The 22,810-nt window shown below is 42.0% G+C and overlaps 2 protein-coding genes and 2 long non-coding RNA genes across 7 annotated transcripts in view; 1 reads left to right on the plus strand and 3 right to left on the minus strand.

The window, feature by feature from the left end:
• The window catches only part of LOC146488194 (uncharacterized), a 140,109-nt gene extending 131,559 nt beyond the window's left edge, over positions 1-8,550 (plus strand). The window contains exon 3 of the long non-coding RNA XR_014867066.1: positions 8,517-8,550. This is a non-coding gene — a long non-coding RNA (uncharacterized LOC146488194). The remainder of the gene's footprint in view (positions 1-8,516) is intronic.
• The window catches only part of LOC146488192 (uncharacterized), a 256,677-nt gene that overhangs the window by 210,233 nt on the left and 23,634 nt on the right, over positions 1-22,810 (minus strand). The window lies entirely within an intron of this gene.
• Positions 1,247-8,976, minus strand: LOC146488201 (uncharacterized). The gene is made up of 3 exons (XR_014867056.1): positions 8,874-8,976; positions 1,801-1,875; positions 1,247-1,691 (listed from the first exon to the last, which is right to left on the minus strand). It is a non-coding gene; the product is annotated as an uncharacterized LOC146488201 (long non-coding RNA).
• On the minus strand, positions 14,549-22,027 carry LOC146488202 (uncharacterized). Its single transcript, XM_085121867.1, has 2 exons — positions 15,657-22,027; positions 14,549-14,961 (listed from the first exon to the last, which is right to left on the minus strand). The coding sequence occupies exons 1-2, from the start codon at positions 22,018-22,020 to the stop codon at positions 14,951-14,953; spliced, it is 6,375 nt and encodes a 2,124-aa protein (XP_084977993.1). The 5' UTR covers positions 22,021-22,027; the 3' UTR covers positions 14,549-14,950.

Below are 22,810 nucleotides of genomic sequence, written 5' to 3' on the forward strand. Positions count from 1 at the left end.
CTTCAGTGATGTCCTTTTTTCTTTTCTTTTTCGCAGTATATCGATTAAAGGGTAAAAAAGAGATGTTTCATTTTGTTTGTCCCGTAAAATCTGATTACAGACGAAAGGAATCCTGTTACCTCCTAACGAATAGTTCTTAATATGAACCCCGAATAAAGTTAGCCGTTTAGCTTAAAAAAAAAAAAAAAAAAAATGCAGGGAAGACGTTACACGAGGCAAAAGCTGCAGCTCACAAGACTTTTTGCCTCGCTAGGCTTAATGATGTGTTCAGGAAAACTATGACCCCTCTTTTTTTACAGTTTTAACACTGAACCAAAGGAGAAATGCAAAAAAAAAAAAAAAAAAAGGCTTAAACATCTTAAAAAAACTTACGAACAGCCAAGATCTCAGGCAGAATGTTTTAGCAAATCCAGATAGATCGAGAAATATCTCTCAAAATTGTTCTGCATCGAGCGCAGGCAGCTCAAGTTGGGGTGTTCTGTATGCGACCTTAAATAATGTAGTGCAATGCTGGCTTCGCAGCAATAAACCTGGTTGGTAAAAGTTTTACCGTAATATTTTCGCCCCGCAAAAACAGTGACAACGTTTCCTTTCATTTGGGAGGTTTATTGGGGCTGGGGAGGGGGGGGGGGGGGGGGTAGTATTCACTTCTGTTCTCTTCATACTTGCCAGTGTTCTTCCTTTAAAATAATGAAAAAATTGCAACCACATGCTCGTGTTTATTTTAAACAATCTTTTAATTACAGACATAACAAGACATTTTTGATGCAGCTAATGAAGTCGCTCTAAACAATTTGTTTAAAGAGGGCGGAGAGGCTTGAGGTATGCAGTAGTCTAAAGGTTTGTGGCATTGTCCACTAATATTTGGTAAACATGACAATTAACAATAGTAAAACAGCATGACGTTTCGACGACTTTATATCGTCATTGTCAAATGAGTAACATGGAAATAACGGAAAGGCATATTTATAGGTATTGAAAGTGAGAAAATAAATTAGCATGAAAGCATTCAGGTAAAGAGTTTCGCGCGAAAGGAAACCGCTTGCGTGTTCAGTTTCATTCGCGCGAAACTCTTTACCTGAATGCTTTCATGCTAATTTATTTTCTCACTTTCAATACCTAAAACTATGCCTTTCTGTTATTTCCATTTTACTCATTTGACAATAACGATATGAAGTCGTCGAAACGTCATGCTGTTTTAATATCGTTAATTTTCTTGTTGAAATGTTTCTCTAAATCGTTTTTTATCAGTATTTGGTAAGTCAATAAAATTAACTGTATCAGACGCCCTTTTTTTCTGAGATGACTGGTGCGAAACGGAAGAAACTAAGGAGACGAACTAGAGACTGCTCGCAGTGAAATTATCATCCCAACCATTTAACTTGAAAATGATACGTTTGCCCCGCTCGGGTTTTGACCAGATGCCATTGATGCCGGAGCTTTCAATTTGCTTGGTATCCCAGTCAGTTAGAAGACGTTGTATTTGCATCACAAGATGAATGATTCTAGTCCTTTCCAACTTGATTTTTCTTTTTCGATACTATATGTAGAAAATTCATTTCCATAGCAATCATTATGGCTCAGTTACTATGTAGCGTGGTTTCTATAAACTCGTCCACAGCTTCTTCCAGCGTATCTAAACCCATCGGACCAGCCGATACGAAAACGTGGTGATAATCTTTAACATCAAACTTCTCCCCCGGAAGAAATCATACACAGATGATAAGCATTGGCGTTTTCATTTTCACTCCATTGCACGTATTCCGCGAACATTAATCGGAAAGTGATCTTCTAATGTACAGACATACCCAGCTTCTGTTCTGCTTTCTTTCTAAGCTCTTTAATCTGGATTTCACCAACTTTGTAAGCACAAGCCTGCAATACACATCCTTATGTAAGAAACAGTCATATTATGTGAGGAGGAAAAAGATAAAAAGATATGAGAGAACACGCTCAAGATACATGTAGAGGGGCATACTGAGATGCAGAACTTCAACCCCAAAGGTAAACACAATAACAGCAGCACCACTAAGTGTGCTAACAGGTATCAATACCACCACCACCTTGAGTGTAACACCACCACATAGACATACAAGGTGCACATTTGATGTTTTGTTATTGTTTGTGAATGGAAGAACGTAGATAGACTGAAAGTGTAGACAACAGACGTGTACGAGCAGACCTGTGACAAGTTGAACGGGTAGTCTTCCTTAGCGGACGAACAGACGATGAGAGAAGAAGATTAGCTCACATTCAAGATGGCGGTTCAACAAGTAAGTTTTTATTGAAAACGAGACTGTGACGTAGGGATGCCACGAGGCTGTGACAGTGTCACGCAATAACAATATTGTAACATCCTCCCCATTTTTTTTTTTTTTAAACAAAATTTTCCTAATAACCTAGAAATGGCGAGTAATAAGTGGTAGGAAAAAAAAAATAACAACAACAACTTTGTACTATAGTGCTCACAGTCAATTGGCAGCAACATGAAATGCGCTTTCAAAGTCTCAATGTGTCTTGCAAAGAGAAGAGTTCAAATCCTGACATAGTCGCTTAGCTTCGCTGGTTCTCTTATGATGCGTCCGGAACGGGTGCGCCTAGGGGAGGTTGTAGCGCCTTTCTCTCCTGTAGGGTGTGTCCTTGGACTGGTCTGCACATGCTCCTGCTCTGGACTGGCCTGCACAGCAGGGGCTTGAGATTGCTGGTGGGCTGACTGGTCACTTCCAACGTTTGTGTCAGGTCTGGGTTGTTCAGAGATGTCCGGCTGGACAGAGGGTTCAGCAGTCTTGACCAGGTGCTGTCTGTTGCGTCTGTAGGTGGTTCCAGCTGACTGAATTTCATAAGATCTCTCTTCAAGCCTTTTGGTCACTTCAGCTTTGTCCCATGATTTCTGACCAAGCACAAATGGTTTCATGCGAACAGTGTCACCTGCCTTCAGTACAGGCAGGTCATGAGCAGAGCGGTTGTAGTATTTCGCCTGCCTCATTTGGTTTAGGCGTAGTTGCTCAGATTCATGAGAACTTACTGGATTCTTCGGCTCGAGCAAGGACTGTGTGGTTGGTAATAGGGTTCTGGTTCTTCTCCCCAGAAGTCTTTGGGATGGGCTGCTGTCTACGCCTTGTGTGGGTACGTTCCTGATGTTAAGCAGGGCCAAGTACTGGTCTTCTCCTGACTTGGTAGTCTTGCGTAGCATTCGCTTGGCAACTTTCACCGCCGACTCCACTTTGCCATTGGCTTTGCTGTGATGGGGTGAGGTTGTCGTGTGCTCGATGCCCCAGCTCTTGGTGAACTTCTTGAATTCATTGGAATCAAACTGGGGGCCGTTATCGCTAACCAACTGTTTAGGAATACCATATCTGGGGAGGTGAGCTTTTAGCTTCTTAATGACAGTCGAAGACTTGGTGTCGTACAGGCGGTCTAACTCCCAGAAGTTGGACCTGTAGCAGACTGTGATGAGATAGTCTCTGTTCTTGTAGGTGAACAGATCAGCAGCGATCTTCTCCCATGCTCTCTCGGGAATGTCATGGCTCATAGTGTCTCCTTACAGTGGGTCTGCTCAAATTCTCTGCATGTTCCACAGGTTTGGATCCACTCCTTTAGCTCTTTGTTCATGCCGGGCCAGAATACATGTTCGCGTGCCCTTCGTAAGCATGACTCAACACCTTGGTGACCGCTGTGTATGTCCTTCTTAATTTCTGATCTCATGCTCTTGGGGATCACCAGTCTTTCTCCACGGAAGACCAAGCCATCGGTGACTGCTAATTCATCACGAATGCTGAAGTAAGGTGTAACGAGGGGAGATAGTGCTAGTTTGTCGTCTGGCCAGCCTTCTTGGATAGTCCGCTTCAGCTGTTGTAGAGCCGGATCATTGCTGGTGTGCTGGCGGATCTCACGAATTCTCTCATCAGACATGACTAGGTACGTGAGGGCGTTGATGGTTTCAAACTCGTCTTGCGCATCTTCACTGGCTTTGGGAAGAAATGCCCTGCTAAGGGTGTCTGCTAGGAACATTTCTTTGCCATTGAGGTACTGTACTTTGATGTCGTAGGCTAGGGCCCGTACCAGCATCCCTTGAAGACGCTTGGGAGCTCTGTCAAGTGGTTTTTTTGTGATGGCCTCTAGGGGCTTGTGATCAGAATATACCGTGACAGGTCGTCCAAAGGTGTATTGGTGCCACTTTTCCAGGGCGAACACAATGGCCAGCATTTCCTTCTCGATGGTAGCATATCTGGTCTCGGTGTCGCTTAGGGCTCTGCTGGCATATGCTAGTGGCTGTCCTTCTTGAAGGAGTGCCGCTCCTAGACCTTGCCCGCTAGCATCGCACTGTATAGATAATTCTTTGGTTGGGTCGAAGTAGGCCAGCACCGGTGCTTGCGTTAGTTGGTGCTTGAGTTCCTCAAAGGCTTTGTCATGAACAGAGTCCCAAGTCCATTCAGTGTCGGGACGAGTGAGGTCGTTGATAGGTCGCATTATTTCAGAGAGTTTGGGAACGAACTTTGATAAATAGTTCACAGTTCCTCTACGCCTTTCGACACCTGCCTTGTCGGTTGGAGCGTCCATCTTCACGACAGCTTCTATCTTAGATGGGTCAGGTTTAAGGCCGGTGTTGCTGACGACATGGCCCATGAACGGAATTTCGTGCAAACCGAAGCGACACTTCTCTTTGTTCAGGGAGATTCCAATTTCGCAACAGCGTTGGAGGAAGAGGCGAACTCTGTCATCGTGTTCATCATCTGTGCGACCCCAGATGATAACATCGTCGGCTATGCAGCGGACGCCTTCTAGACCTTCCAGGGCTTGATGGAGCCTCTTTTGGAAGATTTCACTGCTTACTTTCAAGCCAAATGGGAGGCGGAGCCAGCGGTAACGCCCAAATGGAGTTGCAAAGGGGGTCAGCAGGCTTGACTCGTAGTCCAGTTCGCAGTGGAGGTAGCCTGACTTGAGGTCACATATTGAAAACTTGCAGGCTGAGGTGAGCTCTGGTAGGACATCTTCTAGGACTGGGAGCTTGTAGTGCTCACGCTTTAGCACCTCATTGAGTGGCCTGGGGTCTATGCAGATGCGAATGCCAGACTTCTTCTCAGCTACGGACATTTGACTGACCCAGTCAGTGGGCTCGTCTACTGGTACGATTATTGCCTCGTTTACGAGTCGCTGAAGTTCAGCTTTAACAACGTCCTTCCTAGCTTCCGGGAGGGTACGAGCACAACGCACGACCGGGATGGCTCCATCCTCAGTGGTCAAGTGTACCTTCTTGCCAGGAAGAGTGCCTGGTGTGTCCTTGAAGGCATCAGGAAACTGCTGAACATAGTAGTGATCAGCTGAGGAGACAGTGTTAACCACCTTGAAGTTGTCATAGTTTACTGTGATGAGACCCATTGCCTGCGCTGCATTGCCACTGAGCAGTGGGGTGAGATCCTTGTCAACCACGACAAAGTCAACCTTGAACTTTTGCTTTGTAGCCGGGTTTCTGACGTACACTTTGCATTTACCGAGGGCTTTAACAGACGACTTGTTCCACATCTGAAGGCTGACAATCTCAGGGCGAATTTGGAGGTTTCCAAGGTAACGTTTGGGCAGAATGCAAACAGTTGCACCGCAGTCAACCTGAAGCTTCACAGGTGGTTGGTTAATCTCCATTTCGCAGTAGATCAGTTGGTGCTGGGGTTGTACAGAATTAACATCGTGACACAGCTCAGCTGTTATAGCGCTGATAGTTCCAGTGCTACTGTTCGATGAGTCAGAGGCGTAGTCATCCATCACACCATGAACGCTTCGACGTTTACATTTCCTTGAAGCAGAGAAATGGTTCTTTCCACCACAGGATGTGCACAACTTTCCCCAGGCAGGGCAAGATTCCTTTCTCATAACATGAACTTGAGTGCAGAAATGGCACTTCTTCGTGACTGCGCGTGGGTCTTCTGTTTGGCGAGGTTTGCTTTTAGTGGGGTCCCTGTGCTTCACATGCTTCTTTTGTTTTGGAGTTTCCTTGACTTTGTTGATTTCTTCACTTTTCAAAGCTTTCATGTGAAGGGTTGCGGCTTCCCGAGCGCGGCAGATCTCGATAGCTTTCATGAGGGTTAAATCGTGCGTGGAGAGTAGTTCTTCCCGCGTTTTGTCATCCAAGATTCCAAGTAGCAAACGATCCATTATCAACAGTTCACGCATACAGTCACAAAACCCACAAGTTTTAGCCATGTTTCTGAGTACGGACATATACTCGTCGATCGACTCACCGGATTCCTGATTTCGTCGGTTAAATTGGAAACGCTCAAAGAACTCCTGGGTTTGTCCGAGAAAGTGTTGGTCAAACTTCTTAATAATATCGGCCATTTTGTTTCGGTCTTCACCATCGCCGAACTTCAGACCATTGAAAATCCGCATGGCTTCAATTCCAATACTATGGAGAAGCATCGCACACTTGTAATCTTCAGGTTGGTCGAGGAGGCCAGTGATTATGCAGTAGTTGTCCCATCGTTGTTTCCATATTTTCCAATTATCAGCACGATCGCCGTCAACTTCGAGAGGCTTTGGAGCAGAAACTTGAGGACGGCGAAAACGTGGTGCTTCGTTGGGCTCAGCACCGGGGGCCTCAGCAATGGGCGCCTCAGCACCGGGAGCTTCATTGTTGGGCATGTTTAGACGATTTTTTTAAAACAGCGACTTACGAGTTGCGAAGGTCAGCGAAGGTCCACGTGCGACAGCAGAGATGCGTGGAGCAAACAGCGAGTTTTTAAAGGTTCGGAGGAGAATTGACGACAGCAGTAGTCACTGACGAAGTTGTTCTTTATCCCACCGCTGCCACCATGTGACAAGTTGAACGGGTAGTCTTCCTTAGCGGACGAACAGACGATGAGAGAAGAAGATTAGCTCACATTCAAGATGGCGGTTCAACAAGTAAGTTTTTATTGAAAACGAGACTGTGACGTAGGCATGCCACGAGGCTGTGACAGTGTCACGCAATAACAATATTGTAACAAGACCAATCTAACATCACTCCCGACTGAGTGAATTATCTCCAGGTTGCATCGATGATATCAGTTGCACAGAGCTCGAAGGTATCCAGGAGGAGAAACACCCACCCCACCTCCTCAGGTAAACAAACATTCACACAACTCAACCTGTTTTTATTTTTATTTACCGTGTCACGAAGAACATAATTATGACTGATGCATTATTTCGGCTGCAAGATGACGATATGGGCCATGTTTTACAAGCCCTACGCGCTTTAAAGCCATTGTGCTAATCCCATCACTTGGTTGAACCTATGTTCAAGTGACCTAACATGACTGTAGCATGACACGACGACGTTATATCTAAAGACCGGATACTCAGCTTTTTCATTTTTACATATGCACTTTGAATATGTATACTTCCTCCTTCAATTGATCCAAACGCTTTTCCCCCAGATATGGATCACCTCACAAATGACTTGCAAACCGAAATTTGCTTATGAAAACATGGAATGGTGCAGTATTTGTTATATTTAATGTTGCCCCGATATGTTTGATAAGTAAACATTAAGCTTCTAGAATCTTTTTTACCCACTTGATTTTCATTCATGAGCAGACGCCTCCGCAATTGTTTGCTTTTTATTTATATATTATTATAATGGTTTTGAAACATGGCATGAAATAAACCTGACGCCTGAAACAAGCCTTTTTAGGGTAAAGAAATCGAATACTTTCCATCAATAGGTGAACAAATGGTCTCTCAAACTCTAAATTCCAAAATACTGCTTAGTATCACCAGTGAGGCAAATGAAATCAGTTTGGAGAAAATTTCTTTTTGGGATTATCCCTTGACCACTTACAACAAACCTAGGGATTTAATGTCTTCACTTTCGTGGCACCGTTTTCCCGCTAAAAGTGGGTTAGTACATATGTTATTAAACAAGCGTGAGGTCCGTACTGGGAAAATATTGTTCGAGTACGTTCTTTCGGCTCGGTCCATAAACGTGCTAGAAAAAAAGGACAGGACCAATATTTTATATGAAGACCAATACGGAGCGAACAAGGTAGTTCAATAAGGTTTATGTTATATAGACTTTCCCGATTATTGCTTTCTTGTGCGCGTGAAACTTGTTTATGTTGAATCAGTTCGAGACAAAAGTGCAAGAGAAAGTAAAAACTCCAGCATGACGGTTTGAACAGTTCCTATTTCATAAGCTTAATTTAAAACATTTTTGCTTTGTTTTTTGTCAAAATTGAAACACTTTTCTGTTTTCAAACGTTAGTTTTGACGCAAGCGGCCAGTATAGGAAAATTCGGACCGCTCAGGGGGCCAATTAGAATGCTCCTTTTCAGCGCCAACCAGTTCAGCTATATAATGAAAGTTTGTTGCTCATGCATAAAACAAAGTGCCATTTTTTTCTTTAAAAACAGTCTATCATAATGATGGCAATGACTGTAAGGAAACAAATATGCCTTGACACCCTGGCAAAGTGCTGTAAAAATACCATTTATTCATTGCCAATGATTTGTTGCATTGTTTCCTTTACCAGGAAAAATCTGCAGGTGTTCAATGGGATGAGTGCTGTCTAGGTAAAGCCGCTGCAGATTTTTCCATGTTTTTCGCATACTTTATGGACAGACAAGTTTTAGGTAGGAAAATATTGCCATATCGACATAGTCATACCAACTTTACTATTCTTAGCAATAATGCACTTCTCCCTTGAGTGAGTGGCTAAACCTAGAATCAGGGTCAAACAAGGTAGGTTTGTCCATATTCACTTGAAATGGGTTGGTTGATAGTGAGAATAATACAGCTCATTAGGAGCTATCAGCTACAGCTGTATTTGGTGGAAGAACATGTTGCTCTGGTGAAACTCATCATCGCTCGCTAACTAAAGAGAAGAACGAAAGAGTACACACCTGCCCTGGCCAGATTATGTATCGATCAATTTCTGTATTCACGTTGTGGAGAGACATGGCGGTATTTTCAATCATGAAGTGTACTACTTTTTTTCAACTCCACTTGAAACATGAGCAAAATCACATGACGCAAATTACATTTCCAAAACCACAAGTTATGAAAATAAAAATAAAAAATGAAAAACTAATAATAATAATAATAATAATAATAATAATAATAACAATAATCGAGCTTTAATGTAGTTACTCTTTGGATTTTTGCCAGTTCTCTTCACGAAAAGTTGATATAATTTTGACACCGTCAGTGACAATCGCAGTAAATATTATATCATTGTGCCAAAAGTAAAGAATTGTGATACAAGCCGCCGAATAATCAACCAGTGTGCATCTTAGATCAGACACAAACATGCAAAAACAAATAGAAAGATAATTTAGGTTGGACAAAAAAGGAATACAGTGGCACTGTTCTCTCAAGTGCAGTCATTTCTCTCACAATAAAGCATGCATCCCTGTGTCCACGACTAATCTACATGCTCTCAAGATTTCTGTTGACAATCTACCAAACCTAAAAGAAAGCAAATTCAGTGCGTTCTCAAAAGTGTTCATGGCTATATTTCTATTTCAAGTAAGGGGCAGGTCTTGTGAAATGCTTCCAGTCACTTGTCTCTTTAGGCAAACTAGAGCCTCCGTCTGACGCTGTGCCACTAAACATGCTTCCACTGGAACTATTTACCACATATCACACGAAAGGAGACATCACTGTCTGTCTGGAAATACAGCACACTAAAGGAAATGTTCAAGAAAGTCGAAACAAAGCAAACAAACAAACAAACAAACAAACCAAAAATGGTTCTGAAAAATAAGATGACATCCTTTCATCTAAATTTTAGTTAAAGCATCTTTCATTGATTTGTTCTTAAGGCTCTAAGCTTCTCTTCTCGATCACACATCAAAAACCTGTAGACAGGCTTAAAAGTTTACAGCATCACAGTTTTTCCGTATACAGATCTACCGGCCGGTAAATAACATATATTTCCTTTCATCTACACTTAGTGCATCTCTCATTGTTCTTAAGGCTCTAGGTTTCTCTCTTGATCATACATGAAAAACCTCTTGACAGGCTCAAAAGTGCACACTGTAAAAGGAAACAGTCTGTACCCACACGGAAGCATTGTGATATTGAAGAAGACTAATAAACAGCATCATCACGGAGCCTAAGCGCATGTTTCGAGAGCTAGAGAGCGAGGAATAAGAATTATTAAGTCAAAAGGTGATCTTTGAGTGCAGGCGTGGCATTTACTTACAGGCTACGTGTTGAGAATTTCAATAAGCGCTTTTAAAGACTACAAGGGAATAAAATGTCGTAGATATCGAACCGTTCGAAAAAAATAAAGTTATATTTCACTATTAATTCGATAAAATGACTAAAACTTACTCATCTCTGAAGGATTCTTATTTGGCTTGAGGTTATACCACCGTTATTCCCTGCATGTGTATCGAGTTAATGTTGAAATAAAACATTACGATAAGAGTTTTTATCCTTTTACAAAATCTTACAAGCGCTATGTAAAATTCCCAACCAGCCGCCTTTAGCTCAAAGTTGCTAACAGACAGTAAAAAAAGCAAAAAAAAAAACAACAACAATTGGCAATCTGCTGGGTTTACTACACGTGAACGGTCATCTTTATAAGCATTCTTGTGTGGTGTTACTTTCCCTATACACAGGCACACGTGCCAAAAACAACACATAATTATATTCAGCAAATGCAAAGCGCTACAAAACTCATGCCCCTGGTTTAACCTGAACATTCTCGTCTGTGCAGAGCCACAAAATGCTTTTGCAGTGTCAGCTATGGGTGGAGGAATAGAAGTATAGAAACAGGGAAGGGAAAACTGTCATTTGGGTATTTTAAAGGGCTTTTCAAAATGTCTCGAACAGACCAGACGAAAAAAGATAGTGTTCATACCTTAGGTATTTGAAAGGGGTATCATCTTCTATGGATGGTATATGAAAGGGTTGCTTTTCCTGTCAAAAATGGTATATGAAAGGGTTTTGATCTCGGGAGGAGTCTCCCCGTTTAAAACTTTCTTGAGGAATCCCCGGGATATGGTCATCCCTCAAAACACACACTGGAACAAAAAGCTGTCAACTCGTCCTACAAAAACCACGCCAGTTGAAAAAAGACTTTGCCAACTAGTTTTGGTTTCGATAACAGATCGTACTAGGACAGAATATTAGCCGCATTAACCACGAGGCAAGAAACGTAACCGGTCTTTGGAGATCTTGCCTTTTTGAAACTGGCAAATCTTGGGTACAGATTTTTTTTACAACAAACGGTCTTTTTACAACTAACGGTTAACATTCTCAATTGTTTCGCCTAACGTCTGAATCTTTTGCCGTATTACCGCTAACAGTTAATTAACCCAATTGAGACCCTCCACTAAGTAGTTAACATACACTACATAATTAATTCTCTAATCCCCCATTTGTGTCGTTAGTACTAGCAGCACAACAATTATTTGTACCCATCAGAAAAAATTATACAATGCCAGAATTTTGGTCCATCAGGGGTGGCAAATTTGAAACTCCATGAACTTTCGTCCGACTTGAAATGCGAAATTTTTGTCCCGCCTTGACTGTCTCTGTGTCAAGTTTGAAGAGAAGCTGCCTTTTTTGGTGCTTTCTTGTACGAAATTTGCATAGTCATAATTTGATTATGTGTCCCTATGTCACCCATTATTTATGGTGAATAGCCTCCATATCAATGACCTCACTTGCTGTCTCTTTTTTGCCATGCCAATGTTTTAAATGAAAAGCGGACAGCTACCCCCACTTACGTAAGAGGCGTTAATGTGTTTATTGAATTACTGACTGGCACAGTTCGCAGGTACGTTCATCTAAGTTCCTTTTTGTTCACTGTTTGGTGGGTTTGGTCGAAATAATTCACCCGTTATTTCCTAACTAAAGCTTCCTTTTGAAGGAAAGAAAAGAACTTACCACTCGCCAGCTTAGTTACGAAAGAAGTTCTCGTGCCTTCAAGTTATCAAAAAATGATCCGTTTACCTAAATTATACGATCACAGTTCTTCCGTTGCGCATATGCAACATATCCATATTGGAATCCAACCGCTGTGTGGAATGTTTGTCGCGGGAGAGGGGAGATAAACCCGTAAAAAAGCCATATAGCTATTTCCGGTGCCACTTTTTGGTAGGGTATAGAATTTTTTTGACCTGGAATTGGATATGGTTTGCACGAGTAAAATGGGGTTGGAAGGCCTACACAACTCCTACTAATTTGTTTTCCGCTTTCATCACCGTGTTTCGACCAATTTAGCTTCCCTTATATTTATTGTAGCGGTTTAACATTAAGATTTGAAGGATTTGCATGTTCTAAAATAGGGTATCGATGCAACAACGTTAAGGTCTGAATTAGGGTTAGGGTTTCAGGGTTTCAAGCGCGCCACAGATACCCACCCAAGTTTTCCAGTTTGATGGCCTAACTCCGACGAGTCTCCTGTAGCTAATCAGAGGTACAGCACCCGACCTAGTAGTCGGAGGGTTATAGCTTCGACTTCTGTTGGAAAAGCGCGGATTTCTTTCTTCCGAGCATGCCTGTGTCAGTGACCGAATATCACAGCATTCTCATTTATTTCCGAGGCGTTAAATATAGTATCACGTTTGTTGCATTGCGCATGTGACAAATAAAATTTTTCTAAGTAAAATTAAGTTGTTATTTGAGGAGAGGATGCGACAAAAACAAACGGATTTGTGATTACACTCTTTTTTTCTAATAAGAATATTGTTTTTCTGACCCAGGCTGAATATTCTTATTTTTCTGCCGATGTTAGGCTGAAAATATTCTTGTGAATATTCTTAGATTATAGCGTACCTTCTGACATTTCCGTTTTAGAACGTAGATAGTGTTTGGCATCCAGATCTGTATTGTGTTACACTGTGCACGTACTCCATTGCTTTTTGTTGCAGCCAACGAGGTTTTTATCATTTTATTTGCTAGTTGTCCCGTTTAGAGGAAGAAAGAATTTTATACGGTTTAGTTAAAAACATATAATTGTATTGTACAGTCGACTCCCGATAACTCAAACCTTCAAGGGAAATTGAAAAAGGTTCGAGTTATCGGGAGTTCGAGTTGTCGAGGGTAAAATAATATAGAAAATGACCTAAAAGGAAAGGAAAATTGGTTCGCGTTAGCGCGAGGTTCGAGTTATCGGGAGTCGACTGTATTTACAAATTTTCAACTCAAAATTATACTCTGTCAAAATCTCAACCTCGGTTTAATCTTCAAATATTCTCAAAATTTCAAACATTTTAGCCTCGAATCGCGCAAGTATGAAGGTGCAATGAAACAAACTTCTGATTACTCACAATTTATTTACGGATCGGATCTCTAATTGTGATTGGCTAATGTTAAAGCCAGTGGAAGGTAGCTGGGCATGGCCCTGTACAAAAGCATGTATGACCAAGTTTAGTTTGATATCGCAACAATAATTCCGCGTGTATTTTACACTGACACGGTTTTCATGCAATAACCTCTCTTGACCCTCACATCTGATATCTAAACAATGAATAAAAATGACTTACATGATAGAAAATTGAAAATAATTATCATGGGGCAGCAGAGGGATTCGATCTCTCCTATCATCAAAGAGGGTGAAAACAGCAGTTATTATAATTAATGCATTTTAGCTAGTTACTATCAATAACAGCAGTTTATTTCTATTGCTATTTACATAAATAGAATTGCATTAGACAAAAAAGCGTGATAAATGCGTTAATCATAATAAAGCAATACCAAAATGAGAGAATTCAATTAATTATAATTATTAATTAATTGACCACTAAGTTGATTCCTTATTTTCCGATTTTTGAAAGTCTTCTACATGGTTGCAATCTAACGACAGAGCCTGAAACTTTGTAAACTAACTAGTTTTAATGTGATATTTTTTTAGATGGACTCTAATTTCTGTCTCCATTGGAAATTAAGAACGGGCAATTCACCGCCAAATACTGGCATTCGCTTAAAAAAAAGAACATTTTGGACTGAAGTAGAGAACTACACGAAAGAAATTATTGATGCCAAATTATAAGCTAAAACTGGCTACAAACTACTGATTCTCAAGTTGAATCAAATAAGGCCACCTCCAGGACCTTTATTCCTGTGTAGGCCCAATCTCGTACCCAGAGACCTCAGGCTTTTTGTTCAGCAGGTGGGCGCCATGAGAGACTCTGGGGACATCAAAAAAATTCAAATTGTTTGATTGGCTGTTCCGTAACGGTTTCCATTGTTTTACCGCAGAAATCATGCGGTAATAAAATTCGATGTCCCCAGGGTCTCTCCAGGCGACTAACCACTGGCTAAAGAGCCAAAGGACTCAGGATACGAGGTTGGTGTAGGCCCTGAAAATTAGTAGTCAGCGGTATGGAGTTAAGCACCTTTTTCAATGCGATCAAAATAGGGTCAATTTGCTGCTGACTTAATAAGGCTTGAAATCCTTTTGATTTTTTGTCATTGGCTATGTATCCTGGCACAAATGATTTTCCTGGCGTAGAATTTGGCATGAGAAAACGGAACCACATTTGCGATTGGCTAAAAGTGGAAAGATATGTGTTTCGTATGAAAATGCTTGAGCAGTCAAGTAACCGATGGGTAGGAGAATCATTTAAGCAATCAAATTTCTTTACTTAGTATACTTATTGCCTAACTGCCCTTGCTTAACTTCTGTTCTGGATTCGCTGTCTATGCGTATCTTTATAAATGAAAATTATGATCACATATAAAATTCTAACGGGAGTTTTGCCTATGTAAAGCGTTTTATAGGCGTATAGATAGAAAATAAGAAAATTTGTTCAAAAAATGTTTCTCGATCTTATTTCCCCACATTATCACTACCAAAAAAAAAAACTAGCGGCTTAATGAAATATCCATTTCAGAAACGCCTTATGGCACGATCTTTCTGTAGCTTTCCAGATCAAAAAGGATAAAATAAATCCCCAGAGCAAGAGGAAATTTATTTTGGCAAAGTTTGGTTCGCTGTTTTGTAGACATTCCCTTCACTTGATTATTCAGCCTCTGTAAGAGAGAAGAAATGAAGTCCATCAACTAACCCAAAACATCACACTATTATCCCATGCAATGTGATTGGTGCAGATGTTTACGCTGGTAGTTCTAACTTTGTTTAAGGATTTCCCGAAGTTGTAATGTTTAACATTACTATGTTGGACTTAAGTGCAAGGAAAATGTGGAAGGCTATCAAACCCCAAAAAAAAGAAATGGATTACTCTGACTCTCATTCTTGTAGACCTGGGAAATACTTAGTAGCTTGATACCTCTTGGTGTTGATTATATTTAAACATCTAGAAGTGAGGAACAATTGATGTCAATGTGTAAAAACAACCAAAAGAAAATCTTGCGACCGATTTCATTTCTCTCTGGTAGCCAAAATCACATAAGCTACCCTTCTGGATATTCATACATTCATCCTTTCGTTGCATGTTTTTCTTTTCAGACTTCTTTTCGCAAGGTTCGTCTGCTAAAGTAGACTTTTTTTAGGGGGGGGGGGAGAGGTAGGATTGTTTTGTACTTACCGACGTTTTAATTTTTAAACAACAGGTTGCTATACAACTTTGCTTATGAACACTTTTGTTACAATTCCATGTCCAGGAGGTGGATAACTCAACAGCCAAACATTAAACAAAGGTGATATTTTTCCCAAAAAGACAACAACAACAACAACAACCACCACAACATTTAGAAGAAAAACTTACTATTTTCACGCATCATTTCAGTGCTTTGCTTCTTTGGGTCCAAATTCAAGTGGATGTCATCACCAATTAGTGCAAAAGGAGCCCAGTACTTTACAGCACAGAACTGCTCCGACTCTCGTAGACATTTCATAGCCAGGTGAAGAGCCACACTGGAGGTTTTACCATCTCCAAGATGTTGGTAGAAACTCTTCATGAACTCCATAGTTGCCTGATCTGATATTGCCCAAAGTGAAGCGAGAACAGAACGAGCCCCAGCAGCCAAGAAAGCCCGAGCAATTCCAACGACACCCTCAGACTTAATCCCTCCTCTGCCACTATGACAGCAACTAAGCACAACCAGTTTTGCTCGCAGTTTTACAGCTTCGACATCCGACATTTTCAATATGTAGTCCTCTTCCTTAGGGCCCTTGTTCCTTGCTCTGGATCTTGAACTTCGATTATAATGTGTTTCCCATCCGGGATTTGCAGCTAAAGCAATCTCTCCCGTTTCCTTTCTTCCATGAGCTGCGATGTGAACCAAATCTGCTGTAGCAATTCGTTTTAACACCTCGTCTTTGGTTGCTTCTGCTCCTGTTAGTGGAGGAATCTTTAGAATTTCTCCTATCATCTCTACTTCCTCTCTGGCACACGGCAGTTGCCTGTACTTTGGATACTCGACATTCCCCAGATATGGATCTCCGACAAGCAGTGCCTCCTGCACACCTTTGCAGTCCTCAGGGCGATCTGTGATCAGTCTTAAACTGGTCAACGAGGGTACAGTGCGGATGTGGATAGATGTGCTCAGGGCCGAGAATGGAGCCAGGCAAAGGGGACCATCGGGGACAACGATCAATTCGTTACCTTGACACAAGTCTGCAATGGGGCCAAGAATTGCATCATGTAATGATTGTAGCGCATTAATGGTGCATTGTGATGGCACTTCTTGTTTATCTTCATCCTCTTCATCATTGTCACCAACATCACCATCATTTAGCTCATCCAGTGAACGATTCTCACATTTTACGCGGACACCAACTCCAATTTTCTCCAAAGTAGTATTCAACAAGTCAGTCACTGCATCTTCGTGCACTTCTCCTTGTTCCAGTTCCTTTTCTCGAAACTCAACCTTGCTTCCCTTGCTGATGACCCAAAAAGTGATTTTATTGCACTTTTGACCTAAGAAAACCGTTTTCGTAGATAGCTTGTTTGAGATGTAAGAAATTGTTTCTTTAGGTTCAAGTGACACTGATGGAGATTCCGTGAAACCATACTGTGTTTTTAAGATGTCAACCAAAGACTGTGCTCGACCTGCCTCAGCAGCACACAAGGCCTCATCTATTCTTCCCAGCTTTAATAGGCTTTGCCAAAGACCACTATAAGCAGCACAATAAAGGTCTCGAAAACTTATTTTTAACGCATCTTCACGAGTAATGGAAGCTCTGACAATATCAAGTATATTTACACTAGCTTCATAGCATTCGCAAGATTCCTGAAACTTTCCCAGAGTTTGGTAAATGACGCCGAGGTTAGAGTAGGCCGTCCCTTCCTCACAGCTACCGTTCACTTCTTTTGCTATTTTCAACTGCTTTTCTTGGTACTCTATTGCCTTTTGGACGTTTCTCAGGCGAAAATAAATTGTACCAAGGTTGCCATAGCCCCGCCCTTCTCCGTATCTATCGCCTACTTCTTTTGCTATTTTCAGACTCTTTTCATGGTACTCTTTGGCCTTTTGGAAGTTGCCAAGGCTGTCATAGGCGATGCCAAGGTTGCAATAGGCAGTCCCTTCTCCGGGTCTATCGCCTACTTCTTTTGATATTTCCAGATGCTTTTCATGGTACTTACTGGCGTTTTCCAAGTCGCCCAGCCTTTGATAAGCGTTACCAAGGCTGCAATAGGCCTTCCCTTCTTCCCATCTATCGCCTACTTCTTTTGCTATTTTCAGATTCTTCTTCTGGTACTGTATGGCCTTTTGGAAGTCGCCCAGGCTGACATAATCGTTTCCAAGGTTAGCATAGGCCGCTGCTTCTCCGGATCTATAGCCTACTTCTTTTGCTATTTTGAGACGCTCTTCATGGTAATCTATGGCCCTTTGGAAGTTGCCCAGGCTCATATAAGCAGTGCCGAGATTGCCATAGGCATCCCCTTCACTGGATCTGCTGCCTACTTCTTTCGCTATTTTCAGATGCTTTTCATGGTATTCTTTAGCCTTTCGAAAATTGCCCTGGCTGTGATAAATGATACCGAGATGGCTATAGGCATTCCCTTCTCCGCGCCTATTGCCTACTTCTTTTGCTATTTTCAGTTGCTTTTCATGGTACTTTTTGGCCTTTTGGAAGTTGCCGAGGCTGCAATAAGCGTTGCCAAGGTTGCTATAGGCAATTACTTTTCTGCTTCTATCGCCTACTTCTTCTTTTTCTATTTTAAGATGCTTTTCATGGTACTCTATGGCCTTTTGGAATAAGCCCAGCCCGTGATAAGCCTCTCCAATGTTTCCATAGGCCATTGCTTCACTGGGTCTATCGCCTATTTCTTTTGCTATTTTCAGATGCTTTTCATGGTACTCTATGGCCTTTTGGGATAAGCCCAGCCTGTGATAAACCTGTCCAAGGTTTCCATAGGCAATTCCTTCTCCGTATCTATCGCCTTCTTCTTTTGCTATTTCCAGATGCTTTTCATGGCACTCTTTCCCCTTTTGGACGTTTTCCAGGCTCCGGTAAGCGTTGCCGAGGTTGCTACAGGCCTTTCCTTCTTCGAATCTATCCCCTACTTCTTTTGCTATTTTTAGATGCTTTTCATGGTACTCTTTGGCCTTTTGGAATACGTCCAGCCTGTAGTAAGCCTCTCCAAGGTCGCCATAGGCCCTTCCTTCTTGGGATCTATTGCCAACTTCTTTTGCTATTATCAGATGCTTTTCAAGGTACTCTATGGCCTTTTTGAAGTTGCCTAGGCTGTGATAAGCGGTGCCGAGGCTGCGACAGGCCTCTCCCTCCCCGGTTATATCGCCTAGTTCTTTTGCTATTTTCAGATGCTTTTCATGGTACTCTATGGCCATTTGGAAGTTGTCCAATCCTTTATAGGCGATGCCGAGGTTGCCATAGACCAATCCTTCTTGGCATCTATCGCCAACTTCTTTTGCTATTATCAGCTGCTTTTTAAGGTACTCTATGGCCTTTTCGAAGTTGCCCAGGCTGTGATAAGCGATGCCGAGGCTGCAACAGGCCTCTTCCTCTCCGGTTATATCGCCTAGTTCTTTTGCTATTTTCAGATGCTTTTCATGGTACTCTATGGCCATTTGGAAGTTGCCCAATCCTTTATAGGCGATGCCGAGTTTGCCATAGGCCCTTCCTTCTCCGGATCTATCGCCTACTTCTTTTGATATTTTCAGATGCTTTTCATGGTACTCTATGGCCTTTTGGAAGTTGCTCAGACTTCTTTGGGTGATGCCGAGGTTGCCATAGGCCCATCCCTCTCGGCATCTATCGCCTAGTTCTTTTGCTATTTTCAGATGCTTTTCATGGTACTCTATGGCCTTTTGGAAGTTGCCCAGCCTGTGATAAGCGATACCGAGTTTACAATAGGCGTCTCCCTCCCCGGTTTTATCGCCATCTTGGTTTGCCATTTTCAGATGCTTTTCATGGTGCTCTATGGCCTTTTGGAAGTTGCCCAAGCTCTCATAAGTGTCGCCGAGGTTACAATAGGCTCTTTCTTTTCTGGATCTATCGCCTACTTCTTTTGCTATTTTCAGATCCTTTTCATGGTACTCTATGGCTTTTTGCAAGTGGTTTAATCCTTTATAGGCGATGCCGAGGTTGCCATAGGCCCTTCCTTCTTCGGATCTGTCACCTAGTTCGTTTGCTATTTTCAGATCCTTTTCATGGTACTCTATGGCCTTTTGGAAGTTTCCAAGACCGTCATAAGCGTTGCCAAGGTTGCCATAGGCCCATCCTTCGCGGGATCTATCGCCTAGTTCTTTTGCTATTTTTATTTGCTTTTCATGGTACTCTATGGCCTTTTGGAAGTTGCCCAATCCTTGATAGGCGAAGCCAACGTTTCCATAGGCCCGTCCCTCTCCGGATCTATTGCCTAGTTCCTCTGCTACTTTTAGATGTTTTTCATGGTACACTATCGCCCTTTGAAAGTTGCCCAAGCTGTGATAAGCGATGCCGAATTTGCAATAGGCCTCACCCTCCCCGGTTATATCGCCTACCTCTTTTGCTATTTTCAGATGCTTGTCATTGTACTCTATGGCTTTTTGGAAGTTGCTCAGACTTGTATGGGCGATGCTGAGGTTGCCATAGGCCCATCCTTCCCGGGATCTATCGCCTAGTTCTATTGCTATTCTTAGATGCTTTTGATGGTATTCTATGGCCTTTTGGAAGTTGCCCAGCCTGTGATAAGCGATGCCGAGTTTACAATAGGCGTCTCCCTCCCCGGTTATATCGCCATCTTGGTTTGCCATTTTCAGATGCTTTTCATGGTGCTCTATGGCTGTTTGGAAGTTGCCCAGGCTCTCATAAGTGCTGCCGAGGCTACAATAGGCTCTTTCTTCTCTGGATCTATCGCCTACTTCTTTTGCTATTTTCAGATCCTTTTCATGGTACTCTATGGCTTTTTGCAAGTTGTCCAGGCTATTATAGGCGATGCCGAGGTTGCCATAGGCCCTGCCTTCTCCGGATCTATCGCCTAGTTCTTTTGCTATTTTCAGGTGCTTTTCATGGTACTCTATGGCCCTTTGGAAGTTTGCAAGACCGTCATAAGCGTTGCCAAGGTTGCCATAGGCCCTTCCTTCTCGGGATCCATCGCCTAGTTCTTTTGCTATTTTCAGATGCTTTTCATGGTACTCTATGGCCTTTTGGAAGTTGCCCAAGCTGTGATAAGTGATTCCGAGTTTGCAATAGGCCTCTCCTTCCCCGGTTATATCGCCTACCTCTTTTTCCATTTTCAGATGCTTTTCATGGTACTCTATGGCCTTTTGGAAGTTGCTCAGATTTGTATGGGTGATGCCGAGGTTGCCATAGGCCCCTTCTTCTCGGAATCTTTCGCCTACTCCTTTTCCTATTATCAGAACCTTTTTATGACATTCTAAGGGCTTTTCGAAGTTGCCCAGGCTCTGATAAGCGCTGCCGAGGTTGCCATAGGCCTTCCTTTCTTCGGATCTATCGCCTACTTCTTTTGCTATTTTCAGAGACTTTTCATGGTACTTTATGGCCTTTTGGAAGTTGCCCAGCCTGACATATGTGACGCCGAGGTTGCTATAGACCTTCCCTTCCCCAGATCTATTGCCTACTTTTTTTGCTATTTTGAGAAACTTTTCATGGTACTCTATTGCCTTTTGGAATTTGCCCAGGTTGTGATAAGCGATGCCAAGGTTGCCATAGGCCAAACCTATTCCGGATTCATCTCCTACTTCTTTTGCTATTTTCAGATGCTTTTCATGGTACTCTATAGCTTTTTGAAAGTTGCCCAGGCTCTTATAAGCGATGCCGAGGTTGCCATAGGCCCTTCCTTCTTGGGATCTATTGGCTACTTCTTTTGCTATTTTCAGGTCCTTTTCATGGTAATCTATGGCCTTTTGGAAGTTGCCCAGCCTGTGATAAGCGATGCCGAGTTTGCAATAGGCGTCTCCCTCCCCAGTTATATCGCCTACTTGGTTTGCCATTTTCAGATGCTTTTCATGGTGCTCTATGGCTTTTTCGAAGTTGCCCAGGCTCTCATAAGTGTTGCCGAGGTTACAATAGGCTCTTTCTTCTCTGGATTTATCGCCTACTTCTTTTGCTATTTTCAGATCCTTTTCATGGTACTCTATGGCTTTTTGCAAGTTGTCCAGGCTATTATAGGCGATGCCGAGGTTGCCATAGGCCCTGCCTTCTCCGGATCTATCGCCTAGTTCTTTTGCTATTTTCAGGTGCTTTTCATGGTACTCTATGGCCTTTTGGAAGTTGCCCAATCCTTTATATGCGATGCCGAGGTTGCCATAGGCCCTTCCTTCTCCGGATCTATTGCCTAGTTCCTCTGCTATTTTCAGATGCTTTTCATGGTACTCTATGGCCTTTTGGAAGTTGCCCAGGCTGTGATAAGCGATGCCGAGTTTGCAATAGGTTTCTCCCTCTCCGGTTATATCGCCTACCTCTTTTACTATTTTCAGATGCTTTTCATGGTAGTTTATGGCCTTTTGGAAGTTGCTCAGACTTGTTTGGGCGTTGCCAAGGTTGCAATAGGCCCTTCCTTCTCTGGATTTATCGCCTACTTCTTTTGCTATTATCAGATCCCTTTTATGGTACTCTATGTCCTTTAGTAAGTTGCCCAGGCGGTGATAAGCGATGCAGCATTTGTAATAGGCCTCTCCTACTTCGGATCTATCGTCTACAGAATCTTTCTTTCCCATCACTTTTTGTAAGACTGTAGCGAAGTCTGTAGAAATTTGCATAGAGGACATACTTATTCTATGAATACATTTTAAAGCTTTCTTATACTGGCACTTCATGACTCTTTGTATATCCTCATCATAGGAATCACAAAATATAAATCGAAAGAGAGGAAATGATTTCCATTGTTTGAACATAAAGGATTTCTAAAGCTAATCTGAATCCAGTAACATTTACGTAGACTGTTGTATTGTAGAGTTATTTCTTGATAAGTTGGGACGTCTCGCTTGAAATGTATTAGTAATGTAGCCTGTGGAAGTCTATCTATACTTAATGTACAGGAAATGAAAACCTGGAGTATGCAGATAGAGTCTATACCGTAAAATACCCATATAAAAATTTAGAAATCGCAGATGTTATCATATCCGCAAACCTCCCAGTATGGCCTAGGTCTCATTTACTTTCCCGGAAAGACCTCTTTACGGTAAGTACAAGGACTTATTAAGTACTTTTAAGAGCAATATGATCTAGTGGTGGTAGAAGTGTTCAGGTCAGTATCGCTTATATTTTTGTAAGGCACACAGTCTGTAGATAGTTTTCCCAATTACTGCTTCCTTTGGTGAAAATATGGTGAAGATAGACGGTATTTTGTAACAATTTGGAAGGCTCGTGTATCAAATTTGAATTAGTGACGCATTTGAAGATTACATGTGGTTTTCTAAGTGTATTTGTTTTGATTAAGTGCAAAATTAAATAGGTAAATTAAGTAAAACCTTGTTAGAAAACTTACGTTTCCCTTGCGAGTAAGAC

Source organism: Pavona decussata, unplaced genomic scaffold, assembly GCF_977016875.1.
Source record: "Pavona decussata unplaced genomic scaffold, jaPavDecu1.1 SCAFFOLD_11, whole genome shotgun sequence".
In the NCBI taxonomy this organism is placed as follows: Eukaryota; Metazoa; Cnidaria; class Anthozoa; order Scleractinia; family Agariciidae; genus Pavona; species Pavona decussata.